General features: G+C 37.1%; 1 protein-coding gene across 4 annotated transcripts in view; it reads right to left on the bottom strand.

The window, feature by feature from the left end:
* The window catches only part of LOC145260593 (uncharacterized), a 116,549-nt gene that overhangs the window by 21,634 nt on the left and 68,903 nt on the right, over positions 1 to 26,012 (bottom strand). For 2 of the 4 annotated variants that reach the window (XM_080118872.1, XM_080118881.1), the window contains 6 exons: positions 13,040 to 13,231; positions 7,858 to 8,046; positions 7,461 to 7,613; positions 6,142 to 6,384; positions 4,931 to 5,734; positions 4,028 to 4,150 (listed from right to left, as the gene is read on the bottom strand). In XM_080118872.1, coding sequence (XP_079974998.1) covers positions 4,028 to 4,150; positions 4,931 to 5,734; positions 6,142 to 6,384; positions 7,461 to 7,613; positions 7,858 to 8,046; positions 13,040 to 13,231 — 1,704 coding nt within the window. The remainder of the gene's footprint in view (positions 1 to 4,027; positions 4,151 to 4,930; positions 5,735 to 6,141; positions 6,385 to 7,460; positions 7,614 to 7,857; positions 8,047 to 13,039; positions 13,232 to 26,012) is intronic. The other 2 variants (XM_080118892.1, XM_080118900.1) reach the window with 1 other exon arrangement.

Below are 26,012 nucleotides of genomic sequence, written 5' to 3'. Positions count from 1 at the left end.
TCGCTGATCTTTTTTCCTTCCAAGGCTTTGATTACTATGAATCTTGGGTATTTTTCTTTATCAATTATTTCATAGTTATATTCTTGCTCACTGTCTGAGCTGGTTATGTCAGTGGGTTCTTTTCGATTTTGTTTTATTTTTTTGGTTTCTGAGTCTTTTGTTTGGGTTTATTATATCCATAGAAGTTTGTTTAGATTTTCATCTCTTTTGCTCCCCACCCTCCTCGGAGCCCGAAACTGGGAGATGTTAGGAGGGAAACCCATTTGCCCTTTCATCCCAGGGATACAAAAAAGATATACTCAATTGGTTGAGTTTGTTCCATCATTTCCTGTTTCCTCCTTTAGTTTCTTCTTTCCCAGTTTGATAGAAACATTGGTTAGGGAGCAGTTGTGTGGTTTTGTCTCATCAGTTGATTGACCCTTGCCATCGCCTTCTAACACTTACCTGGTATATCTATGTTTGTAGTAATAAGATGTTGTATTATCTTTAGATTAAATTTGTTTATTTTTATTTATTTTTTTTTAAATGTTATAATTGACATTTTCAGTGTAAGTTTTAGGGCTTGACATGACTAGCTGATTGATCGGATCGGACCTCTCCGACTGCCCGTCTAGCCTAGTACAAGGCCAAAGTGGAGTGTTGGAACTGATACCTTTATTTTCCCTAGGCATCAGTAGCTCAGCCACCAGGATCCTTTTCCTAGGCATCACGGGTTGCCACCCACGGCCAACAGGTAGCCCCATTGAGGGACTTTTACCCTCTGCAGGGAGGCAGTCGGCGTATTCTAATGCCCCACCGACAGGGCCAACCGGGAAGTAGGGAAGGAAAAAGGGGGGAGGGGAAGGGGGCTGTTGTTTTCATTTTTGTTTTTGTAGAACATAATTAAGTTTTACAAAAGAGAATAGAAAACAAAAACAGAAAATCGATGTAGGTGCATTTCGTCTCAGGACGCCAATAGACAACCTGATCTGGTAGCACTAGTATATAGGTAGAGAAGGCATGAGAAAGAAAGAGAGAGAAAAAAAAGAATGAATAAGAGAGAGAGAATAAATAAAAAAGAAATAAAAAATGAACGAGAAAGAGGGAGACAGAACAAATGAGAAAGAGAGAGATAGATAAGGAGAGAAAGGGGAGGAGAGATAAAGAAAGATAAAGATAGAGAGAAAGAGAGAGAGGTAGAGGAAGAACACAACAGAGAGGTAGAGAGAGGACACAAGAGAGGGGGAGAGAGGACACGAGATGGAGACTCAAACAAAATATTTGGTTTGCAAACTTGCAATTGCTTAAACAGTTGATACGTTCTGCCAACCGTCCATCTTTATACTCATTTGTTTATTAGCCAGGTGCAACGGTGCATTACATGAACACTTCAAAAACACCCAGTACTTGGCCTTATTTTCTAAGACAATAAACACCATTATTTTTTTTTTTTTTTTTTTATTACATTTTCACCCCAAACAAGGCACATTGCCACTTTAATGTAGGGGGCTACTATCAGGGGAAACATCTACTGGGGTACTATGTAGGGATTAGGGCAGCGAGATGTTGGTTCACGTTGCACTTGAACTTATGCATGTCAGTACAGTTGGGGAAGCAGTGACCTGGAATGGAATTCCAAAGTCTAGCAGTTCTGGGGAAGAAACTACTGGAGTAGAAAGATCTTTTACATCTAGGGATCTCTACAGTGTGGGGGTGGGATTTTGTAGCTTGTCGGGTCTGTCGAGGGTGTGCACGTCGTGGGGGCACAAGTGCTTGCAGTTCTTCAGAGCATTCACCATTATAATACTTGTAGAACAGGCAGAGGGATGCAACGTTTCGACGATGGGACAGAGGCTGAAGTTTTGATGCCAGTTTAGGGCCTATCAGATTTGTGACTCTCTTTTGAACCCTGTCAAGGAGCGAGAGACTAGTAGCCGATGCACCGGCCCAAATGTGACAGCAATACTCCATACATGGGCGAATAGTGGCCTTATAGAGGTACAGGATACTTTCGGGTGTTAGAAGTTTTCTAGCACGGTAGAGAGAGCCCACCTTCCTCGCAGCGGCCCTGGCAATGCCCTCGATGTAATTGTTCCAGCTCATGTTTCCTGTGAACGTTAGGCCAAGGAGCTTGAAAGACGTACTCTCAGCTAAAGAGTTGTTGGCCATTGCTATAGGTGGTAGAGAAGGTTTCTTGTAATTATTGAATGAAACCAGTTTTGTCTTGGTGGCATTGAACGTTACCATCCATTTTTGTCCCCATTCCACTACTGATTTGAGGTCATCCTCTAGTGTTTCTGCCATTACTTTAGATATATGTTCATTTGTTTTCCTGTCGTGCCTGCTATAGAGTGTGGTGTCATCAGCATATATACCCATCTCAGAGGCAATTTTGTCGGGGAGGTCATTTATGAATATCAGGAACAGCAGAGGACCAAGGATAGATCCCTGGGGCACTCCCGCATTTATATTATATTGTTTAGACGTACGACCGTCGAGGACAACCTGGATTTTTCTCTTATCTAAGAAGGATTTAATTATGTTAAGTATTCTACCAGTGATACCGTAAGATCTAATCTTCCTGAGGAGACCCTCATGCCATACCCTGTCAAAAGCCTTAGATATATCTAGAGCTACCGCTCTGCCCTCTCCCGCTTTGTCAAGTGAATGGTATATGCGTTCAGAGATTACAGTGAGGATGTCTGCCGTGGAACGGGCTTGTCTAAATCCATATTGATGGTCGGTCAGAAGTTTAGCATCTGTAAGGTGCTGGACTAGAGCATGGTTAATTAAGGTCTCAAATATTTTGGCAAAAAGTGGGAGGAGGCTAATAGGGCGATAATTTAATGGGTCAGTTCTTTCGCCAGAATTCTTAAATACTGGTACCACAGAAGCAGTTTTCCAACAGCTCGGAAAGCAAGATTTATTAAGGCATTTGTTGTAGAGTTTGGAGAGAACTGGAGCTACTTCGGCTGAGCACTTTTTTAATAGCACAGCTGGGATGAGGTCGGGTCCACATGCTTTGGAAGTGTCAAGGTTTTTTATGATAGCATGCACCTGAGCAGGGGTGATTTCCAAATCGTCTAGCGTGGCGTCTGTCCGCATAGGAAAGTCAGGTAGGGGGTGGTTTAGAGGGTCCAGTGTAGAGTTGGAGGCAAACCGACTGGCAAGCATGTTAGCCTTCTCGGTTGCTGAGCAAAGAACCTCGTGATTGTTGGTTTAGTGGGGGAATTGTTGATTGCCCATTATTTACTACACTGTTGTAGATTTTCCAGAAGTCACGAGTTCCTAATTTTTGTGCTTCGATGCGTTTTTTAGTGGTTTCCGTAAATTCCCTCTTAGCTGTCGCTATTTCTTTCTTAACGTTACTTCTAGCTTCTATGTACTTTTGTCTGTTTGAACTGGACTTATGTCGGTTAAACCTGCGGAATGCATGCTGCCTTTGAGCAATGGCAGTTGCGCAAGTCGAAGTAAACCAATGGGGAGAGTGGGGCTTGCTATAGAATTTCCGCATGGGAACATGCGCTTCGATTGCAGTTTTGAACCATTCAGTGGTCTCAGTTGCACACTGTTCAGCAGGAAGAGAAAAAATATTTCCCCATGGGGCGTCTCTGATAAGATCTCTGATAGCTTCCCAGTCAGCCTTTTTATAATATCTCGTTGTTTTGAGCACTGGCTCTTCAGTTTTGGGTCTGGAGTTTAGGGCGATTTCAACCATTATTACCGCATGATCAGCGTTCCCAAGTGGGCTGTCGGCTTTTGTTACACAATCATCAGGAACTGTGGTCAAAAACAGATCTAATAGTGATGCGTGTTGCTCTTCCTGATCAGGGAATTACATTACATACATCTCTTAATTTGGGCAGCTTGAGCAGAATTTCTTGTCAATTTCACACAACTATTTTGGGATGCTCTTATTATGACAGGTTGAGGGTACATGTTTGACAGCTTGTCTTACTGCCAATTTTTTAACTGGCAGTACAAGAGCCCTAACTTCTAATTTTAAATAATGAAAAAAAAAAAGGAAAACAAAAAATGGTTTACTCACCATTTTCATCATCTCTCTGCCTCTTTAATACCGGAGATGTGGCAAACGGTGTTTTGTTTGTACTTTGATTGGGTTGTTCATTTGATGAAATAAACGAGAATGGCTGAGGAGGAACAGCTTCGGCTAGAGAAAGAAAATCACTGATTAAATTGGAATGACAAACAAAAATTTGAAGCAATCAAAATTACAATCTGATAACCACCAACATTAAGAAAAGAGGTAACAGTCAAGCGCAGATTCACAAACATCGACTGAACAATAAAAATTCAACTTTGAAGCAAAAGTCAAAATTAAAGAAATATTTGGGTGGACATCGTTTTTCGGTTTATGTCTGATGGTATCAAAACATTCTATATTTTTGGGTCAACAAATAAAATACATTCAGCTCCTGATCTCTAATTTTTAACTATAAAAAATAATGACATTCTGTGATTTATATTTGCACTATAACTCTGAAAGAAATGGATTGATTTCCAACAAAGCCTATCAAAGAGGATAGAAAAAGATGAGCATATTGTTCAGTTAATTATAATGTGTTGAAAAATTACACAATCCAGAATTAAACCATATTTTAGTATGCATCTTATATTATTAAAATGTAAAGAGAAAAAACCTTATGGAATCAACCAGAAATCACATTTAGTATATATAAAACAATTTATTTGTAAGCATTCAAATTTAAAGACGTGACTTTGAAAAATTACATCCTCTAAATTTCAATGATTTACATTTCGACAAACCTTTTGGAAGCATTCTAATCAAAGTGGGAGAAAAGTTACTATTATTCTACAATCAAAAGTATTTTCACACAACTGCCCTACTATTCTATTTGTGAATCTATTAACAGCAACAACTAAGGTCATTACTCCATTAAACAAGTCACAAAATTGAAGGACAACTCACTATTTTTGCTGGAATCTGTCTTGTCGGCAAATCCAAACATCGGTTTTGGTAGTTGCTGCTGTTGTAGTGAAGTGGATTGGGTGCCAAACGGCAATGTTGTTTTCGAAGGCAAAGAACTTGTGGCACTGTTAATGTTATTAGTGTTAATGCTATTAGGAACTGCAAAGATAGAAGCCGAACCAGTGGTGTTGGCAGGAGCAGAACCAAATGAAAAGTTGCCTTGTGACGTTGACGCAGGAATCACTGGAGCAGGCACTGGAACTTCGTCGTCATTTGATGCTACTTCGGGTGGTTTACTAGGAGCGCCGAATGCACCAAGACCTGTTGAAAGTGGGGTAGATGTTTTAAATAGAGGGGCGGGGCTTTCACTTGTCTTCTCTTTGCTGCCACCAAAAGAGAAATTCAAAGTAGATGGTTGAGAAAAAACAGATTTTGGGGTGGTTTTCTCTTCAGCACTTGGCTGCGTATTTGTCTTGGATCCAAAAGTGGAAGGTGCCGTGCTGTTTGCGGCCAAAGGGGTGCCACTTTGAAATTTGAAACCAGAATTTTCAGATGACTTTTTCTTCTCATCCACAGCAGCAGGAGCAGCAGATTGGCCAAAAACAAAGGATTTTGATGTTTCCGCTGAAGTTGTTGAAGTTGTTCCAAACTTGAATGTCCCAGTGGCTTCTGAAGTTGAAGAACTACCAAATTTGAAACCTTCAGTTGATGTAACAGAGGCACTACTATCGGATGAGCTTCCAAACTTGAAGCTTGAATTTGTGACAACACCAGATCCAAACTTGGGTAATACATCAGCTGAACCTAAAAATAGAAAATGTTTTGAATACTGTCACAAAAAAAATAAATAAATAAAAATGTGTTTAGGGTTACACAGGTGAAAATCTCCGTCACAGGTAAAAATACAACGAAAGCAATATGCAATGATATTCTCATCTTTTACTGTTTTATATTGTAACAATTTAAATTTAAAACTAAAAAATTGAAAATAAACCGTTACACATTTGACAAAATACATCGTTAACAAAATTAAACCGATGTACAAGTAAATCCAAAAGCCTCACCAAAAAACGTGAAGAAAAAATATGCTGTATTACGAGATCTACACAACAATATAACCAGTTACACATGGATGCAAGCATGCATATTGAGATAAGACAATCGTACGCTTGTTTTGAAACCCGCCCCCCCAGGGGGAGTGCTATCCTTACCTGAAGAAATGGCCGCCATTGTAGCCATGACGGCCGGCTTGATGTGAGGAGTGTCACAAGCGATGCATTTATAAAACTGTGGCAGATTGGAGACAAGACATGTGTCACATTTCCAGAGCGGCTTATCAAGTGAACTCTTGGCAGAAGCCATGGACGGATTTGCCGTCGACAAAGGTAGAGAGGAAGAGGAGGAGGATGGTGGTGGTGGTGATGATGTAACCGCACCCACTAAACTGACGGTACCTGCCAGCAAAAGGAAAGGCAGTTTGCAGATGAGAATTATTCGGCATCGGCATTCATGTAGGGGTGAGGGCAATCGGGAGGGATTTGGCTATCAATAGACAAAGCATGAATCCCACAACTTAGGAAATTATAGAGGAAAATACACTTTTAACAGCAAATATTGAAATTGGAAAAATATTACAGAATTCCCAACTTACAAAAACAAATTAATGCCAACTGAATGATTAGGACACATTTAAAATTAAATCACTTATTTTATAACTTAAGATGGGGGGGGGAGTAAAGTCTACATCAACGATGCTGAGGTGGAAGTAAATTTGAGTTTAAGTTTTTACCTCCTCAAAAAAAAAAAAAGGAGTAAATTTTGTCCAAGGGAAATTGTAAAGGACATTGATTCTGTCTTTAGTAAAACTGAAACTAAAAAATGCATTTAATCAATAACACTATTTTCATCATCTTTTCTTTTATATTTGTAAAGGAAAATAAAATGCATATTGACTTACCTTTCAAATAAAAGCAAAAATCTTACATACGGCATTCTTATCATGGTATGCATATGTTTTGCTTAAGGTTAACATGTTTAGTTCTTTGTTCGCATTCATTCTAGTTTTGTTTTTTTAAATCAAACATTTTTTTTTTGAAATCCACAACTAAAAATGTCACACTTTGTAATTTTTTTTTTGCTTAAAGTTACTGAAAATGTTTGAACATTTTACAAATTAAATGACATGTGTTTACCCAGTTCTTATGTTGATTTCTTTTAACGTAAATTAATGAGAAAAAAAAATGCATTTATAATTTTTTCATAGAAACATCTCGCAACATTTATATTTTGTTTTTTCAATAGTTTTGACTTTGTTTAATTGATGACAGAGTCAGATTCCAGCTGAGAGCATCATACACATGATAAAGTTTTTAATATCGAAAAAGCTTTAAAAGCATATAACGGTTGCTGAGATATGAGAATGTAGAAATACAGATAATTCATTTCTATCATCGTCCAATAAAAAAAATAGGTTGACGTTCCTTTCGACTGCCAAAGGAAATGTATTACATATAAAGGTAATTGTTCTTACCTGAAGATCCGGAAGAAGGAGGAGGAGGGGCAGCATTGGGATTTGGTGTCAGACAAGCCTCACATTTGTAAGAAGAAGGTGGATTCTGAACCATACACACATCGCATTCCCAACATCCGGCTGGCTTCATGAATTTGGCCATTAGCGGATCAGCTGGAAAATACAAAAAAACAGTGGCAGAATAAGACGATGAGGCAAAGAGAGAGACGTACAGAAAACTGAAATTATTTTAACACTGGTATACTTCCGAGAGATTATTTTTCATTTCAATCTTATTTTTAGAGTTAAACGGTCAGAAGCAATGGTGGTTTATTGACCATAACAATAACACGACAAAAAAAGAGTGGTTGATAATCCCTGATGTTTTCATTGAAAAAGGTAAAGATATTCTACTGACCCTTTTGGCTGACTCTGGTTGCTGCATCTGAAAGAGTGGAGGCAGTTTGTCCTGGTCTTGGAGTTTCACAAGCACAACATTTCCTTGTCTCCGCATCGTTTTCTACCAAACATGTACTGCATTCCCAAGCACCAGTCGGTTTCATGAATTTTGCCATCAGCTCATCTGGTTTGGAACTTGTTGTCAGAGCTAAAAAATAAAATAAAAACAAAATTAATTTGGGGACGATCTTTCAAATCAACAACTTTTGATGAGGACAAAAAAAAAAAAAAATCTTCCTCTCTTTTTCTCTCTTACCTTCCCTCTCTGTCCTGCTCTAACCAAGTCTGTCGACCTGTTCCAGAAATCTCAATCCTCAACATGAAATATCTCCAGAAAAATAATACATGTAAACCTAGAACCCCATCCTCCAACGTAAACCCCTACTACCATGTCTCCTTCTCAAACATCAGGGGTCTCCATTCCAACCTTCCAGAGGTTGAAACCCAATTACAGGAGACGAAACCGAACATATTCTTTCTAAGTGAAACTGGCATTAGGCTGACCGTTTCCCTTGACGAATTCATAATTAAAGGATACTCTAACTTAACATCTAAATCTGACCCCCAAGATTGACATGGAATATGTGCCTACATTAAAGATGGCTTTCCGTGTGGTAGGGATATCTTCAGAGAAGACCCTAATTTACCTTATATGTGCTTCCGCGTTGCACTTGCTTACACCACTGCATTTATATTCGCTCTCTATCGTCCCCATATCTGAAAAAATTTACCATATCCTGTCTGCTCACCCTTCAACTAACATCTACATTTGTGGTGACTTCAATGTCCACAATGCGGAATAGCTGACCCACTCTAACAAGACAGATGATGAGGGGAGGTTCTGTCATGATTTTGCCATTGCCTATGATCTCACCAAGATTGTCCACGAACCCACCTAAGTGCCCGATACTTCCGGTTAGTATGCTAGCCTTCTAGACCTTTTTCTCACAACTTCCCGAGATATGTTCAAGTTCCATTCTGTCTCCTCTGGGATCTTCTGACAACTCGGTTGTATCAGTTAAGATGAAAATGAAATGCAATAAGTCTGGAGATGTATTTCTCCACCGTACTATATATCGATATTCTATGGCTGACTGAGATAGTTTCCGTACACTTATATCCGATCTATCACTGCATTCCATGTTTAAAAAAGATGTGTCCTCTATAGTATCAGACCTGACCGAATGGCTAATTGTAGGCATAGACCGATTCATACCATCTAAAAAATTCCAACAAAAACCTAACAGCCAGCTATGGTTCTCCCCAGAATGTGCTGCTGCTATCGCGCACAGAAATCACTTTTTCCATAGCTACCAACGTAATAGATGCACTGAGACTAAGCAGCGGCTTGGTTCCCACCAGTTTTGGCAAATAGCAAACAGGATCCTGAACATAAGCGTGCATTCTATCCCAACCATTATCAATGGACCTGAGATCATCTCGTCAGCATCAGACAAGGCCAAACTATTTGCCAACAACTTTGCAGTTAATTCTACCTTATGCCACAAAGGCCATCAACTCCCCGTATTTCCTCCTATAACGGACAACACGCTCTGCAACATATAAATATCTGTGCATGAGGTCACCAAGCTAATCAAGAACCTTGATTCCAGTAAAGCAACTGGCCCTGACGGCATTCCAATCATTGTGCTGAAAAAGCTTCAACTAGAACTTGTCCCCGTACTTACAAAACTCTTTCAGCGTTGCCTTAAAGAGAAGTGCTTCCCAACACCCTAGAAAACCTCATCAGTATGCCCTGTACTTAAGAACTCAGGTGATAAGTCCTCTCCCTCTCAGTACAGACCAATAAGTTTCCTGTGTGTCATGAGTAAGCTGCTGGAATCCATATTAAATAGAGAAGTAGTCAACCACCTCAATAGAAACAACCTTCTTAGTGACATGCAATATGCTTTCCGTTCTGCAAGATCTACAGAAGATGTGCTAACTATTATATCTCATAGGATTAGTGAATCTCTTGACAAAGGCTTCCTCTCTAGGGCAATTGCTCTTGACATATCAAAGGCCTTCGACAAGGTATGGCATAAGGGCCTACTTCACAAGATTTCCAGCTACGGTATCAGTGGAAATGTTTTCTCGATCATTAAATCATTTCTCTCCAATAGGCTCATAAGAGCAGTAGTTGATGGGCAGAAATCAGAGGCCATCAATATTAATGCTGGAGTCCCTCAGGGGTCCATCCTAGGCCCAACTCTCTTCCTGATCTACATCAATGATCTCCCAAAACACATACTTAAATCATTCGTTGACATCTATGCTGATGACACGACCATCTATGGCAACACATCAAAGGCCATAAATGACAAAGTTCTGTCAGATTCTCTCTCCTCTGATCTTGAGCGCGTGGTACAGTGGGGAAGGAGGTGGCTGGTTAATTTTAATGCATCTAAAACCAAGCTTCTATCTTTACATCATCAACACTCTGATCCCCATCTGGCATCAATTGATATGGGTGGCTCTCGTCTAGAGGAAGCTCCATGTTTTGATAAGCTTCTAGGCTTGACCTTACCCCTGACCTGAAATGAAATACGTACATCAAGTCAGTTGCCAAGATCGCTGGAAAAATGGTAGGATCCTTCTACCACTTCACAAGATATCTCACCCCTGATACAATTCTCTATCTGTATAAAAGCCAAGTACGTCCAAGGATGGAGTACTGCTGCTATATCTGGGCAGGAGCTGCTAAAAACAGCCTATCCTGACTTGACAGAGTACAAAATAGGTTTTGTGGCCTAGTGGGTGATGCCCTTTTCTTTTCCCTGCAACCTCTCTCCCACAGGAGAGATGTTGCGAGCCTGTCTTTGTTTTATCGTTACTACCATGCCAGGTGCTCGTCTGAGCTCCAATCTCTGGTCCCCCCTCGCCAATCTTTCACGAAAAACACTCGTCTAGCTGAATCCACTGTGAAAAATTTCCCCCACTCTTTATCTGTGCCTAAATCAAAACGTGGATTCCATGAACAAAGCTTCTTTCTTAGAAGTGCACGCCTGTGGAACTCTGTTCCGTCTGCCTGTTTCCCACCTGACTACAACCTGGATATCTTCAAGTCCAATGTGAACAAATTCCTGATGAACTGCCTTCTTAAGTAAGTAAGACATTTTATCAAATCTCCAACACTAACGTACTCTACACACAATAACCCTTATCCCCGAGTGGCTTCCGGGCCTTGATAAGTGGTGACTACCTTGTAAAAAAAAAAAAAAAAAAAAATTTCTCAATCAAAGTAAAAAAAATTTGCTGCAATTCAATTTTATCCCACAAAAAAATTCTCATTATGGGGAGGCAACCACTTACCAAATTAAAATCAAGCAAATTAAAAAGTAAAAACGGCAGTTCTAGATTTCGGAGGTATTGGCCAGAAAATCATTTGACTTTTGAATTGTATATTTTGGTTGTTTATGGAAAATTGAGAATGAAACAAACTGAACAAATATCACATATTTTAAAAATAAAAGTAAAAATCATTTTGTTTAAATAAAACTAAACAATTTAACCAAAAAGATGTTCACTTAGATGAAAAAAAAAAAGAATGTTAAAACTTGCAAATATTTTTTTACATCTTAATTTCTTGTTTTATAAGCAAAAATCTGATAAGAGTTGAGTTTTTATGAACATTAAACAAAAAAAAAAAGATTTTGTACAAATGTTTGTTTTTGTACAATTCAGACCCTTCTACTATGTATTTTTTGTACCATTTTACTTATTTTTCAAGAAATTGCAAATGAAAATCTATAATTTAGAAAATTTTAATATTTGAAAAATTATTTCTATTTTTTGTATTGTTTGCAAAAAACTCATTCAAAGAAAAGCTTTCAAAATTCTTTATTTATTTTTTTTTTTTTTGAAATGTCAAATTTTCTTAAAGAGAAAATTTTGGTTGAGGAAATTCAACATCAAATCCAGAATTTGACATCTCCATATCCACTATAAAGTAGACAAAGATATTAGTGATACATGCCCTCTGTGTTATTCCGTTAAACCAAGAAAACTTTTGTATTTTTTTATTATAAAGGATAAGAATGAGATTGTGATTTGGATGAGACTATTACAAACAATGGAATGAAGAGAATTATTTCAGAGAAATCTCAACAAGTGTTTCTCAAATGTTTGAACAATCAAGTAAGGAGGAAAATTTTGAATGAAAGAAGTGTTAAATCTAAAATAAAATCGTGAGGAACACAAGCATTGATAGAAAAAGAGGATAGAACACCATCCATAGTTAGTGAACATGAAAAGATAGAAACAAGAGAAACGTTTTCAAAAAGGGAGCACGACTGAGACAAGGATTGGATAATGTTTGAGAATAACATGATTTCAATTAGGACCAAAAGCCTTAAAAGAGCAGAAAGAATGCTAGCAACCATCTTTGGAGTGACAACGACAGTGATAATAAACAACACTTTCCAATAAGCTAGAAAGCAGGATTGAGACCAGCAGAGATTGAATAATGCCAAAAAGGTAGAAGTTATGGAGTAAAAAGCTTCAGAACAACAAAAGGAATTGAAGGAGAACTAAAAGAACTTGTTACGGATTGTTATCATGAGCCAAAAATATTTAATTGCAAACAGGTCATCATTGGACACCATGAGCCAAAAATATTTAATTGCAAACAGGTCATTACTGCTGTCAGAAAAATAGCAAACTATTGTCGAGGAAATAGAACATGCTGTCACTATGTTTTAGTTTTACACTGACTAAACTTTCCTAGTCATGCTGTTAACTAATCAAATTTTGTCCATCTAATTCATTGTCTTCAATCCTCTCATATTATTCATCATCCAGCTGAAAATATCACGATAGTCACTCATTAATATACAAAAAATAAATCTTTTTTGAAGACAATTATTCCAATCTTTTGCTTTTGATAAAAAAATAATTTTTTAATCACATTTTTTCAGTAATGGTGAATTAAATTGGATAAAACTTTTACGTTTGATAAAAATATGTAAACTGATGTCAAGTTGAATTTGAATTTTCAACTCGTTTAACTACAACAAGTAACAATATGAACTTTGTGATAGCAAGAAGATAAAGAAATGATTGAAAATTTGGAAACAAATGTAAGAAAATAAAAAAAGTTTTTGCATCAGATGTGAAAATAAGTTTCGGTATTGTTGGCTTACGTTTGGATGGTGGCTTTGTGATCGGAGTTGGTTTGGGGGTTTCACAGGCCTCACACTTTGTAACGTCGGGATTATTTTGGATCATGCAAACGGAACATTCCCATGTACCAGCGGGTTTGATAAATTTCGACATAAAAGGATCTGGTTCAGTTTGTGGTGTGATTGTTGTAGATGTGACGGAAGAAGCAGCTTCTGAAAAGATTGAAAAGAAAAAAATTTTTAAATGAAGTACAATGTTTATAATTGCAGACAAATAGAAAAATTAAACTTTTAGTCAGGTTCCTAATGTAATTTTGTAGGAACTTTTTGGAGATTTGCAAACCTATACATTTTTGGAAAGGTTTTTGTCTCAGGAATCAGAAAATCAATGTTTGCATTTGCCCAGATGTGTATATGGCGGCCATATTGGATTTACAAAATGGCCGCTGTAAGATGTACATTTTGTAATATCTCGGCTTCTAAATAAGTTGAGACACTGATTTTAACTGCTAAACCTACATTTTCAGGGCCAAGGAAACCAATGGTGTGGTTATAAAATTTTCTCAGATGTGTATATGGCGGCCATATTGGAATTTACAAAATGGCTGCTGTAAAATATACGTTTTGTAATATCTTGGCCTCTAAATAAGCTGGAACAATGATTTTAACTGCTAAAACCTACATTTTCAGGGTCATAGAAGCCAATGGTGGTAGTTATAAAGCAACATTTTTAACATTAACCTTTAGATGCATAACTGGGTTCAAACTGAGGTGGTGTTGTTTTATTGCAATATCTTTGTAATACAAAATATGCATCATAAATTCATACTTCAGTTGGTCCTAAAAAAAATCTTGCTTTTATATCACTAATTCATATTGTTAATTTACTTCTGATACTTTGAGAACTTGTTTTTGTATTGCTATTCTAACATTACTGTAATTCTCTCTGTGTTTGTAGATTAAGCAGAGTGATGAGTAGAGAGGAGGCATGCCAAACCAAGGAGTTCATTAACTGGAAGCAGTGCATTCTCTGCCAGTCTAGTGATAAAAAGAAAGGAGTCTTGATGCAATATCCTTGATTAGAGTCCTTGGGATGGATGATATTGAAACATGTTAATATGCTTGGTTCGGAAGCTTTTGAAAGTCATGTACCTGTATTCAGGAGAAAATGGCTGAAAGAAAGGATCCTTACTTATTTGCCGCACCTGAAGTCTGTTCGACCAAGCATAAGGAAGCCAACTGTCCTCTACTCCACAGATGCATGTGAAGAGGACATGGTTGATACCTCAATGACAACTGGTAAGGAGGAGGAGAACAGCATGAAGACAATCTACAAAGCAGCACAGGTGATAAGGAAAAACATTGCAACCTTCAAAGAGCCCAAGGAAAGAAATGTCATGCAGGTATCTTTTTTTTTTTTTTACATAGGCATCACCACATTATCAAGGCCCAGAGGCCACTCAAGGATAAGGGTTAAAGAGTGTACAGTAGAAATTGGACAATATAGTAATCATTAGTAATGAAAATTTGGTACATTTGATAACTTATATGGAACGGCTCATCAAGAACTTATTTACGTTAGACTTGAACACAACCATATTGTAGTCAGCCGGAAAGCAGGAAAACGGAAGACAATTCCACAGGCGTGCAGTTCTAAGAAGCTTTGTTCATGGAATCTACTTTAGGTTTAGGCACAGATAAAGAGTGGGGGGAATTATTGATAGTGTTTACAGCTAGACGAGTGTTTCTTGTGAAAGTTTGGCGAGGGGGGACCATAGATTGAAGCTCAGTTGAACACTTTCTATGAAAATAACGATACATCAGAGACAAACTCGCAACATCTCTTCTGTGAGATAGAGGTTGCAGGGAAGAGAAAAGGACATCTCCTACGAGGCTACAAAGTCTATTTTGAACTCTATCAAGGCAGGCCAAGTCCTTTCTAGCAGCTCCTGCCCAGATGTGGCAACAGTATTCCATCCTTGGACGTACCTAGCTCTTATATAGATAGAGAATAGCATCAGCAGTGAGATATCTACCGGATCGATAGAAAGATCTCACCATTTTTCCAGCGGCCTTGGCAACAGATTTGATGTACGTGTTCCATTTAAGATCAGGAGTAATGGTCAAGCCAAGAAGTTTGTCAAAACTTGAGGCCTCCTGAAGACGAGAGCCATTCATTTCAATTGATGCCAGATGTGGATCAGAATGTTGATGATGTAAAGAGAGAAGCTTGGTTTTAGATGCATTAAAAGTAACCAGCCACTCCTTACCCCATTGTACTACATGCTCAAGATCAGAGGAGAGAGAATTGGAGAGAACTTGGTCGTTTACTGTCTTAGATGTGCTACCATAAATGGTAGTGTCATCAGCATAAATGTCTACAAATGATGTAAGGATGTGATTTGGAAGATCATTAATGTAGATCAGGAAAAGAGTTGGGCCCAGGATGGACCCCTGAGGGACACTGGCATTAATACTGTGAGCTTCTGATTTTTGCCCCTCAACTACTACTCTTATGAACCTATCAGAAAGAAATGATTTAATAATTGAGAAGACATTTCCAGCAATACCATAGCTAGAAATCTTATGAAGTAAACCTTTATGCCATACCCTATCAAAGGCCTTAGATATGTCAAGAGCAATTGCCCTAGAAAGGTTGCCTCCGTCGAGAGATTTGCTAATCCTATGAGATATAACTGTAAGCACATCTGCTGTAGATCTAGCAGAACGGAAACCATATTGAGTGTCACTAAGAAGGTTATTTTTGTTGAGATGGTTGATTACTTCTGTATTTAACACAGATTCCAGCAACTTACTCATGACGCACAGGAGACTTATTGGCCTGTACTGAGAGGGGGATGAGTGATCACCTGAATTCTTAAATACAGGGCATAGTGACAATGACGATGTTCAAGCTGAATTATACACCTTAATCCATTTGGATAATAGTTGGGCCTGCTGAAAAGCTGGAAACTGCAAAGAGAACCAAAGATGTTGACTGAGCAACACTGATGGTGAGCCATAATATAATGTATGGATTAAAATCTAGTAAACAGGTAAGGTACAAGCCAAGCAATGAATCAGCATTCAAGTCATCCCGTGCACGAGGGAACCCTCAGGTTCTGGGACTGGCACTGGCTGTCCACCATGACACATGCAACAAAAAGCTGTTGAATCATCTCAATGCTCATGGCTACGCTAGTTCACATCGCCATGTCCTTCTCATGGAAACTGGTCTGGTAAATGCTGTTGTAGAAAACACCAGAGCATACCAAGGCCTCTATGTACCACCATTCATGAAGAAGGAGACCTTTGTGTTTTTCACAAGTGATAACACAGATTTTTCAGAGGACACTCCTGACGGGAAAGGAACCACCCAAGGAATCATCATCACCACAGTGTACCAAAAATCCTCCTAAAGAACCTGTCGCAGAAACTTTGATGATAGGTGATGCAAAGAGTATATCAGTCACACCCTACCATGTAGACATGCTTCACTGTAACAAGCCAAAACTACAGGCTACGAAGAGGTCAGAACAGTTTGCCATCGGCCAGGGAATCTAAGGATCCTATCAGCTGACACAGCTTGGATGATGTTGTTGCATTTGCTTTATCCATAATGAAACCTCGAGAAACCTCCAGCAAGATTCCAAGCTGAGCAGGATACAACTCACTGCTGTCTGAAAGCCTTCCCTTGACACAGGTTGGAGCCTTGTGCCACTACTCTCTGAGGTGGAACACGAGTGGTCAACTCTGCTAACTGTGATCGTACGAGCAAATCAGCTGAGGAAGTTGGCAGTTGGGGAAGATCATCCCACAGTTATTACCTTTGACATGGCTCTATAGATGGTGCAGCTCCAAGATGCCAGACCTGACTTGAAACAAATGGTTGTTCTCAGACAAGGTGAACTGCATGTCAATGGCTGCCCTCAGAGCGCTTGGTGCCTCCATGGATAACTCAGGCATAGATGATGCCTGGGTGGAAGCAGGGGTGTATGGTCCTGCCATGACAAGGTAAATGTACACACTACAAGCGAACTTTCCATGCCCATATCTACTCATACATAGCACTCTATGAAATGGCTCTGGAGGTGTTCTTCCAGGACAACCCACAAATGAATGATGTGTGCCTGACGGCAACAGAAGAAGTAGAAGCTGCCTGCTCTGAGGATAAAGACACGAAGGCTGAATCCATGAAGCAAACAGCACCCTCCAGGAAGCCTTGACCACGGCTGATGTCATCACAGCATTTCAAAAATGGAAGGAACAAAAATCCCAGAATGCAATGTTCAAGGCCATGATGAAGTACAGTGAAACTCAGAGACAATACTGTGGATCTGAAGGAGACCAAGGACCTGTTTGCAAAGCTGATGGTACTTGCCAGGTCAAGCCGAGACATCAACCAGAAAGAAGCCATAGGAAACCATGAATTCAATCTGACACCAAGAGCACTGTTTGTTCCTGATGGAACAATGCTGCTATGTCACAACAAGTTAATCCATCTACTTGAGAAGCTGCAAAAGACATGCCCCATGAAGACCAGTCACCTCAAGCTATAAGTTCTACCCACCAAAATGCAATGGATCCAGGATTTACAGAGCCCACATCTACTGATCAGCCAAGTCAGAAGATAGCACTGGTGGATGGCATGGTGCTTGTGAAGAAGCTGAGCAAGAAACCAGCGACTTTAGTGACAGTCAAAGATCTGAGTGGCTGCTTCAATGACAGACTGATGCAACTAACACGAGATTATGATGAAATCATCCTCGTTTTTGACACATACCGAGCAGATTCTCTGAAGAGTGCAACTAGAGATAAACGAAGACAAGGAAAAGCTTCTGTTCAGTATCAAGTCAAAGATGACACTGACATCAAACACATTCCAATGAGAAGGTTTCTCTCCATGACAAGATGAAGGCTGATCTGACTGATTATCTTGCTGCCCAAACTCTAGAGTACAACAGGGGATCATCCATGCTGATCACCACATCTGCTTCTGGATACACTAAGAGCAACAAAGACCTGGTCTTCAAAGTAAATAACCATGAAGAAACAGACAAGCTGCTGATCCACCAGGCTGTGCTGGCTTCACAGCGAAACCCACCTGATGCACAGTTAGCATTTTTCTCCCCAGATAGGGACGTTTTAGTGCTAGCCACAGCAAACTATGACCTATTGCCGAAAAAGCGTCCATTTCTATGGCCTCCGGTGTTATACAAATTGAACTACTGTGGCAGTCTTCCATGTGTTCACTGCGGCCGACAACATAGGGAGGTTCTCTCGTATATGCAAGACCACCTGGCTGCAGATGTACCTCAAAGCAGATGCAGATGTCAATGCTCTGCAAATGCTTATGGATGAAGCAGAAGTGACAGAAGGAATGCTGTCAACACTGGAGTCCTTTGTACGTGCAGCTTACTTGCCAAAAGGGATCAACATAAAAACAATCCCTGAACTGCTGTTCTGCAAGCATAGGGCAGAAAGTGACAGGTTCCCTCCAACACCTGGAGCTCTAAAGCAGCATATTTTAAGAGTCCATATCCAAGCAAGGGTATGGGCACAAGCAGGCATTGCTCTGCAGATTTCACAACTGGATCCCCTGGAAAATGGGTACTTCAAACAATTGGATGGCATCCTGAAATCAATGACCACAGAGGTCCTCCCAGCCCCTAAAGCCATCCTTGAGATGGTCACATGCAAATGTAGATTTGACTGTTCTTCTGGCAGATGTTCTTGCAGGTCTAAAGACTTTGTCTGTACTGAGATGTGTCAGTGCAGCAGCCAGTGCAAAAACGATGAAGATTCCCAAGCTGTGATGTATGAAAGTGATAATGATGATGATGATTATGCATAGACTATGATCGAACATTTTATTATGTTTAAGATAGTTGCACAAACATTCAAAGTTTACAGTAAAAAGACATTTCAATAAAAATAACTGATTTAGTATCTAACTGCCAGGGTTGTTAAGTTTTTTACTCATATGGTGGATTATGTATTTTAATGGGGGGGGGGGTTACAAAAGATGAAATGATAACGTGGACCATTGATACTTAAAATGTAGGTTTAGTAGTTAAAATCAGCGTTCCAGCTTATTTAGAGGCCAAGATATTACAAAACATACATCTTACGGCAGCCATTTTGTAAATTCCAATATGGTTGCCATATACACATTTGGGAAAATTATATAACTACCACCATTGGTTTCCATTTTGTAAATTCAATATGGCCGCTATATACGCATCTGGGTAAATGCGAACATTGATTTTCTGATTCTCAAGACAAAAACCTTTCAAAAAATGTTTAGGTTGGCTCCAAAAAGTTCCCACAAAAGTTAAAATTGTGCCATTAGGAACCTGACTATTTTATAAATTAAATTTTTTTTTGATTAAAGCAATTTAATTAATTAAAGCAATTTAATTATTTATGCAAACTAAAAGAACAAAGTCTTAATTAAAAAGAAATATTTAAAATTTTTCAATCATATAAGTCATCAGTTGTTCATTGAAGATGATCGTGTGGCAAAGTGAATTGGCTAAAATAAACATTTATCACATGCACAGATCGGGAGTCAAGGTATACATAGAGGAAGGAAAAAAGACTTAAAAAAATAGGGTTAAAAAAATCCAAGGAATTAACGAAAAAAAATAAATAAAAATTCAACTCATTAATAGACTTGAAGAGACAAAAACTTTTTTTGTTCCTTAACTCACGTTAATTATTGATAAATTACAGTTACCATCTCCCAGGAAGATGCACATTTAATATTTTAACCACTTTCAGTGGACATTAGAGCATGTGGTTAGCTGTTGGCCAAATTATTAGACATGAAATGAACTAAAATTGAAGGATTTGATTTTTCTGAAGTTAGCAATGGAATTTGAACAAAAAAGTGAGATAGGTGACAAATCATTGAAGGCAGAGGGGAGAGGTTGAAGAGATCTTTTATAAAGTGATTGATAAGGTAGGTAGAAGAGTTTAGCCGAGAACCAGGGTTTCAATTAGAAGTTAGAGGATTCAGTGAGGGAGTTCATTCTCAACAGAAAATTTTTGCTTTCATCTCCAATTATTAATGAATATGTCATCACCAGCAGCAGCCACATGAAAGTCATAAGCAAATGCAAATTTCTATTCAGGTTAGTTCAACATTTTTAAATTGATTTTATAAAAAGAAACTTAACTCAAAATACATTTTTTTTTATTTTACATCTTAATTACATGCTAATAAACAGTTTTTTTTTATTTTACATCTTAATTACATGCTAATAAACAGTTTTTTTATTTTACATCTTAATTACATGCTAATAAACAGTTTTTTTATTTTACATCTTAATTACATGCTAATAAACAGTTTTTTTTTATTTTACATCTTAATTACATGCTAATAAACAGTTTTTTTATTTTACATCTTAATTACATGCTAATAAACAGTTTTTTTATTTTACATCTTAATTACATGCTAATAAACAGTTTTTTTATTTTACATCTTAATTACATGCTAATAAACAAATTTTTGTCAACTCATTGAAAGTTCTATTTTAAGCTAACTTCAATAGTGATCTACATCCAAGAAGGAAAAAAAAAAAGGTTACTAGTTTTGTGAACACAACGGCTGATCACAAAGTATACAATTCCCATACAAGTCACCATCACCAACACAACCCTGTCATATATTTTTGGTTATATTTTATGTCATAAGTAGTGCTATAACAACAGCATATTCTTTTCCTTGTTTTGATTCTCAGGTATATATACATTGATATCTTATATGTTTTTATGTAGAGTGATGTGGTCCTCGGTTGATTAATTGGATCTGTGTCGGATATATACTCAAGAGTAAAAGTAATGAAAAGAATATGCAGTTGTCACAGCTCTAGTCATAAGATTGTTTGATTGGATTTTGTTTTACACTTATGGTAACCAAATTCAAAGCCTGTCATAAAAGAAGGCTGCAATGATTGAGAACCTTTGACTCCTTTTGTTGATGCTCATTTTTGTTTACTTACAAATTTGCATGAATTTCTGTCCAACTGTTCCTACTTTTTTAATGGTCTTCAGGTTATTTTATGTCTTAAGGATAAAGCTCATCTCTTTACCTGTCTTCTTGCTGACAATTCTTCTTTTGATGATTCTGGTGATTTTCTTTTAAAAACTGATCCCTTGACTGTAACTATCCCTCGGAAGATGGTTTAGTCACTTTCTGCTCTTGACAGAATTTTCAAACGTTGTGCTCTTGAACTTTCTTCTTTTCTCTCAAAATTATTGAATCATTGTCTCAGTCCTGCTTCTCTTGTTAAAAGATTCCTCTGCTGTTGTCTCTATCTTTACAAATACTGAGTGTGCCCTCCATTATTAAGTTTTTTGAAAGGTTGGTCACTCTCTGGAAATCTATAATTCTCGTTATATCGAAGCAGATATGGATACTTGTACACAAATATATCAGCAGCACGTCTTCACCACAAGAGGAAGGAATCACGACTATCGTAATAGATGGTCTATTACATAATTTAGTCTCTGACATCATGAACCTTAATCACATGAAATCTGGTCACGTGTCCCACGGCTTAACCGGAAATAGGTATATATATTTTTTGGTTAAATTTTTAATATGTCTGCATGATCCAAATTGCCAAGAAACTACGAAAAGGGACCAAACGTTACTGTTTTTTCATTTTCGAAAGACAAGGAATTAAATTACATGTGGATGAATGCAATAAAAAGAAAAAATTTCACACCATCTCCATACAGCAAAGTGAGGTTATGAAATGTTTGAGACTACACAAAAAAAAAAAAAAAAAAAAAGGGGGGGGGGCGCATTATTTCAAATGTGTATCTCTTTATTAGTACATTTTTTTTTCTCAGAACATATTGAAAAAAAAATAAATAAATAAATAAATAAAATCATGGATATAAAAAAAAATTTTCTTGCATGTTATTTATGTTGTGTGCTGAAATAAATTATTACTTAGAAACTTATTTAACATGGGGAGTGTGTTGCAAATAATCTGTACTTTCACCTAATAATTTAATAAAAGCGATATCATAAAACTTGAATTTTTTGATTAAATAATTCTAAATAAGAACAAGTATGCATGGTTCCCCATGAGTGCACAGTGAACGAGGCATAAAAAAAGACTAAGTTCAGCATCCCCCCTATTTAGCCCCAAAAGTCCCCAGGGCACATCAAATCCTGGTGAAAATGAACAAACGGCACAGTTTTAGGCCTTACATATTTAAATTTGAGTTCAACACCATGCAAAACTGCTATATAGACATATACAGAAAATTTTGGACAAATATGGTAAAATAGTCCCAAAAATGGAGTGGTTTTATTAGCCCTAAAAGAGCCCCTGGGGCACACCCAAGCGTTATCACGAAGTATAGTCAAACAAAATTATATAGAAATTAGTTACAACTTTTCAGAAAGTTTTATAAAAATCCAAGACATTAATTTTTTTTTTTAATAAGCACAAAAGTGTAAATTTTAGCCATTTTAACCCGAAAAGCACCCCTAGGAGGGCAACTGGAGTTTTCCCGAAAATCTGTTGTTATTTTTTTACTCATATCATGTTTAATATTTGTGCAAAATTTTTTTTAAATTCCAAGTGTAGTTATTGAGAAAAGTGCGTACAGATGAACAGACAAGGATGAATTTACAGGTCCACCCTCCTTTTGTGAGGGGAACCGAAAATGTTTCCAACATGAAGAGGGTGAATGTGTTGTAAATATTCACCTAATTTCACTTAACAATTTAATAAAAGCGATATCATAAAACTTGAATTTCTTGATTAAATAATTTTAAAAATGCTGATATGGAGATCATCGAATTCCTTTATAAAACATTTTTGTCGTAAAGAGAATGACAATATTAGAAAAAAAATACCAGAAAAAGAAAAATTCAAATTTTAAATTAAATTCTACAACAGATTTTTGTAATATTTTAATATTTAACGTTGGAAATATTTTTAATATTTAACGTTGGAAATATTTTTAATATTTAATTTTTTAAATATTTTTAATATTTAATTTTTTAAATATTTTTAATATTTAATTTTTTAAATATTTTAATATTTAATTTTTTAAATATTTTAATATTTAATTTTTTAAATATTTTAATATTTAATTTTTTAAATATTTTAATATTTAATTTTTTAAATATTTTAATATTTAAGTTTTGAAAAATTTTAATATTTAATTTTTTTAAAATTTCTGCATTAGAAATTTTGTTTATACTAACATCATTTGTTTGAATTTAATTTTTATTAACTTTTTATCGTTTGTTTTTCAGTTTTGATTTTTAAAAATATTGTTTTTCAGTTTTGATTTAAAAAATAATTTTGTTCATTTTGATTAAAAAGTATTTATTGTTCGTTTTAATTTTTTAAAAAATGTTTGATTTTAATATTTGTTGCCTTAATTCATATTTCATGTTTTGCAGCATTTGTCTTTTGTTTCAAACATACGTAATTTCACATGCATAATTTTTATTTATTTATATTGAATAAACTTCAGTTTCACTACAAATCATATCATGTTCCTTTTCGCTTTAAATGTAATTTATAAATAAAGAACGTAATCTAATTTTTTAAATCCATAATACAATGAAATGTGCAATTGCTTTTAACACATAAACAAATAACTTTTTCCCCTTTCAATTCTTTTTTATTATTCATATTGGATGAGTTTTAGTATAAATCATCAGGTTCTTTATTTATCTTTTCTTTAATCCAATTTGGAAGTTTTCTGTAAAACTTTCAGCTCATTATCAACAGTCTAATTGTTCTAAATATCTTGCTTGCTAGGACCTCGGCGATGTCATCTTTCAGCTGATAGGTTCATCTCTTACGATGGCTGTGACGGAATCCAATGGCAAGAAAGAAATCCATGACCGCCTCCAGAATCGGAGTTCATCAAAGGACCGGCATATTTCATTCGTAATGCTGATCGAATCTATCTTGTCATTGGTCTTGTTTTGTTATTCTGCTGGGTGCCTAGCAAACCTCTTCACCACATGATTGGTGATTGGTTAGGTTAGGTTGGTTTTTACGGTATATCAACCTTTTTTGGGGGGTTATTCAATGCCGAGGTCCATCATACATTTTTTTCTTTTTGTTAGATATTTTAACTTATTCAGTCAGCCTTTTTTGTGTCATTAGGTGGTGTTTGTTTTTTTTTTAGGGGGGGGGGGGTTAAATTGCTTACATCAAGATTTAGTGCATTTTTTTGCAGCTCTGTAGCTTTTTCTTTGCCTTGGATTCTAAAATGACTGGGTATCCAGCAGAATTTGATATTTTTATTTTGTGAAAGAGTATGTATTTTTTGTAATAGATTAATGAGTAGCGGGTTATTTAAATTTTGGTTCTTTAGAGATTCGAGTACTGATAGAGAGTCTGAAAAAATTATAAATTTGTTGTAGGTGAGGTCAGTAATGAGGTCTAGTGCCAGGTCTATAGCTGTGGCTTCAGCACTAAAAATTGAAGCATAGTCTGGTAGTCGCTTCTGCAAGGTAGTGCTATTGGATATTATTCCGCATCCAGTTCTGTTGCTGTCCTTAGAACCATCTGTATAGGAATGTTAAATAGTTTTTCTTGATAGTTCAGTGGATGAGTTTAATTTTTTGGGAGCTTGTTTAGTTCAAAGATAATTTCAGGTTGTTTTAGTAGCCAGGGTGGGAGGTTGTTTTAGTAGCCAGGGTGGGAGGTTGTTTTAGAAGCCAGGGTGGGAGGTTGTTTTAGAAGCCAGGGTGGAAGGTTGTTTTAGTAGCCAGGGTGGGAGGTTGTTTTAGTAGCCAGGGTGGAAGGTTGTTTTAGTAGCCAGGGTGGGAGGTTGTTTTAGTAGCCAGGGTGGGAGGTTTAGTTGGTTGACCTTATGGATGTTCCTGATTGTGATACCTGCATCTTCCACTAATGGTTTCATACGAAGACCAAAAGGTTTTATAGCTTTTACCTTTTGGTCAAATAAGTTTTGGTAGTTGGGATTGGAGGCTGGATTTGATGGTTGTGATTTTTTCCTATCGTAGAGATTGTAATCTAGTGCGTTTGCAATACAATCGTAGGCAGGATTGTCTGGGTAAGAGAGAATTTTGGTTAAGTACTGTAAAGCTAATTTGTTGCGTCGAATTGATAATGGCGGTTCGTTGGCTTCTGTATAGAGACTATCGGTGGGAGAAGTTCGGAAGGCTCCCAGTACAAGCCTTAAAGCCCTGGTGTTGAACAGTGTCTAGTATCTTTATATATGATTTTCTGGTGGCGCCATAAACAAAGCTGCCATAATCTAGTTTTGAGCGTACTAGTGATCTATATAGTTTTAATAGGGTTTGTCTGTCCGCTCCTCAGTCTGTGTGGGCAATGACTCGCATTAGCTGGAGAGTTTTGTTGCATTTATTCTTTAAGTGTTTAATATGAGGGATGAATGCGAGTCTTTTGTCTAATATTAACCCTAAAAACTTATGTTCGTCGACAACAGGAATCTGGGTATCGTCTAGTTTTAAGAGAGGATCTGGGTGCAGTTTTCTAAGCGGACAAAAGTGCACGCATTTAGTCTTATTAGTGGAAAACTAAAATCCGTTTTCGGTTGTCCATTTTTTTTATTTGTCGATGCATAGTTGGAGTTGACGCTCAATTATATGGATATGCCTTGAGCTATATGCAATTAAAAAATCATCTACATATAGTGAGCAATCCACACCTTGGTTTATGCATTTCACGATATTGTTAATCTTTAGAGTAAACAATGTTACAGATAAAATGCTTCTCTGTGGTACTCCCGTTTCCTGTTCCTTAATATCAGAGAGGCATGTTCCTATACGACATTAAATAATCTATTGGTGATAAAGTTGTTGATGAAGATGGGTAGTCTTCCTTTCAGTCCAGCTTCTTTGAGATCTTTCATGATACTGTGGGAGTTGAGAACTTTCAGCCTAACTCGATTGTCGTCCTTTAACTCAGAAGAGCGACCTAGCTACGTCACTTCCTTTTTCTCATATTTCTCTTTT

Source organism: Euprymna scolopes, chromosome 3 (genome assembly GCF_053919585.1).
Source record: "Euprymna scolopes isolate OS-2025 chromosome 3, ASM5391958v1, whole genome shotgun sequence".
NCBI lineage: Eukaryota > Metazoa > Mollusca > Cephalopoda > Sepiida > Sepiolidae > Euprymna > Euprymna scolopes.
This window is presented reverse-complemented; position numbering and strand designations above follow the sequence as displayed.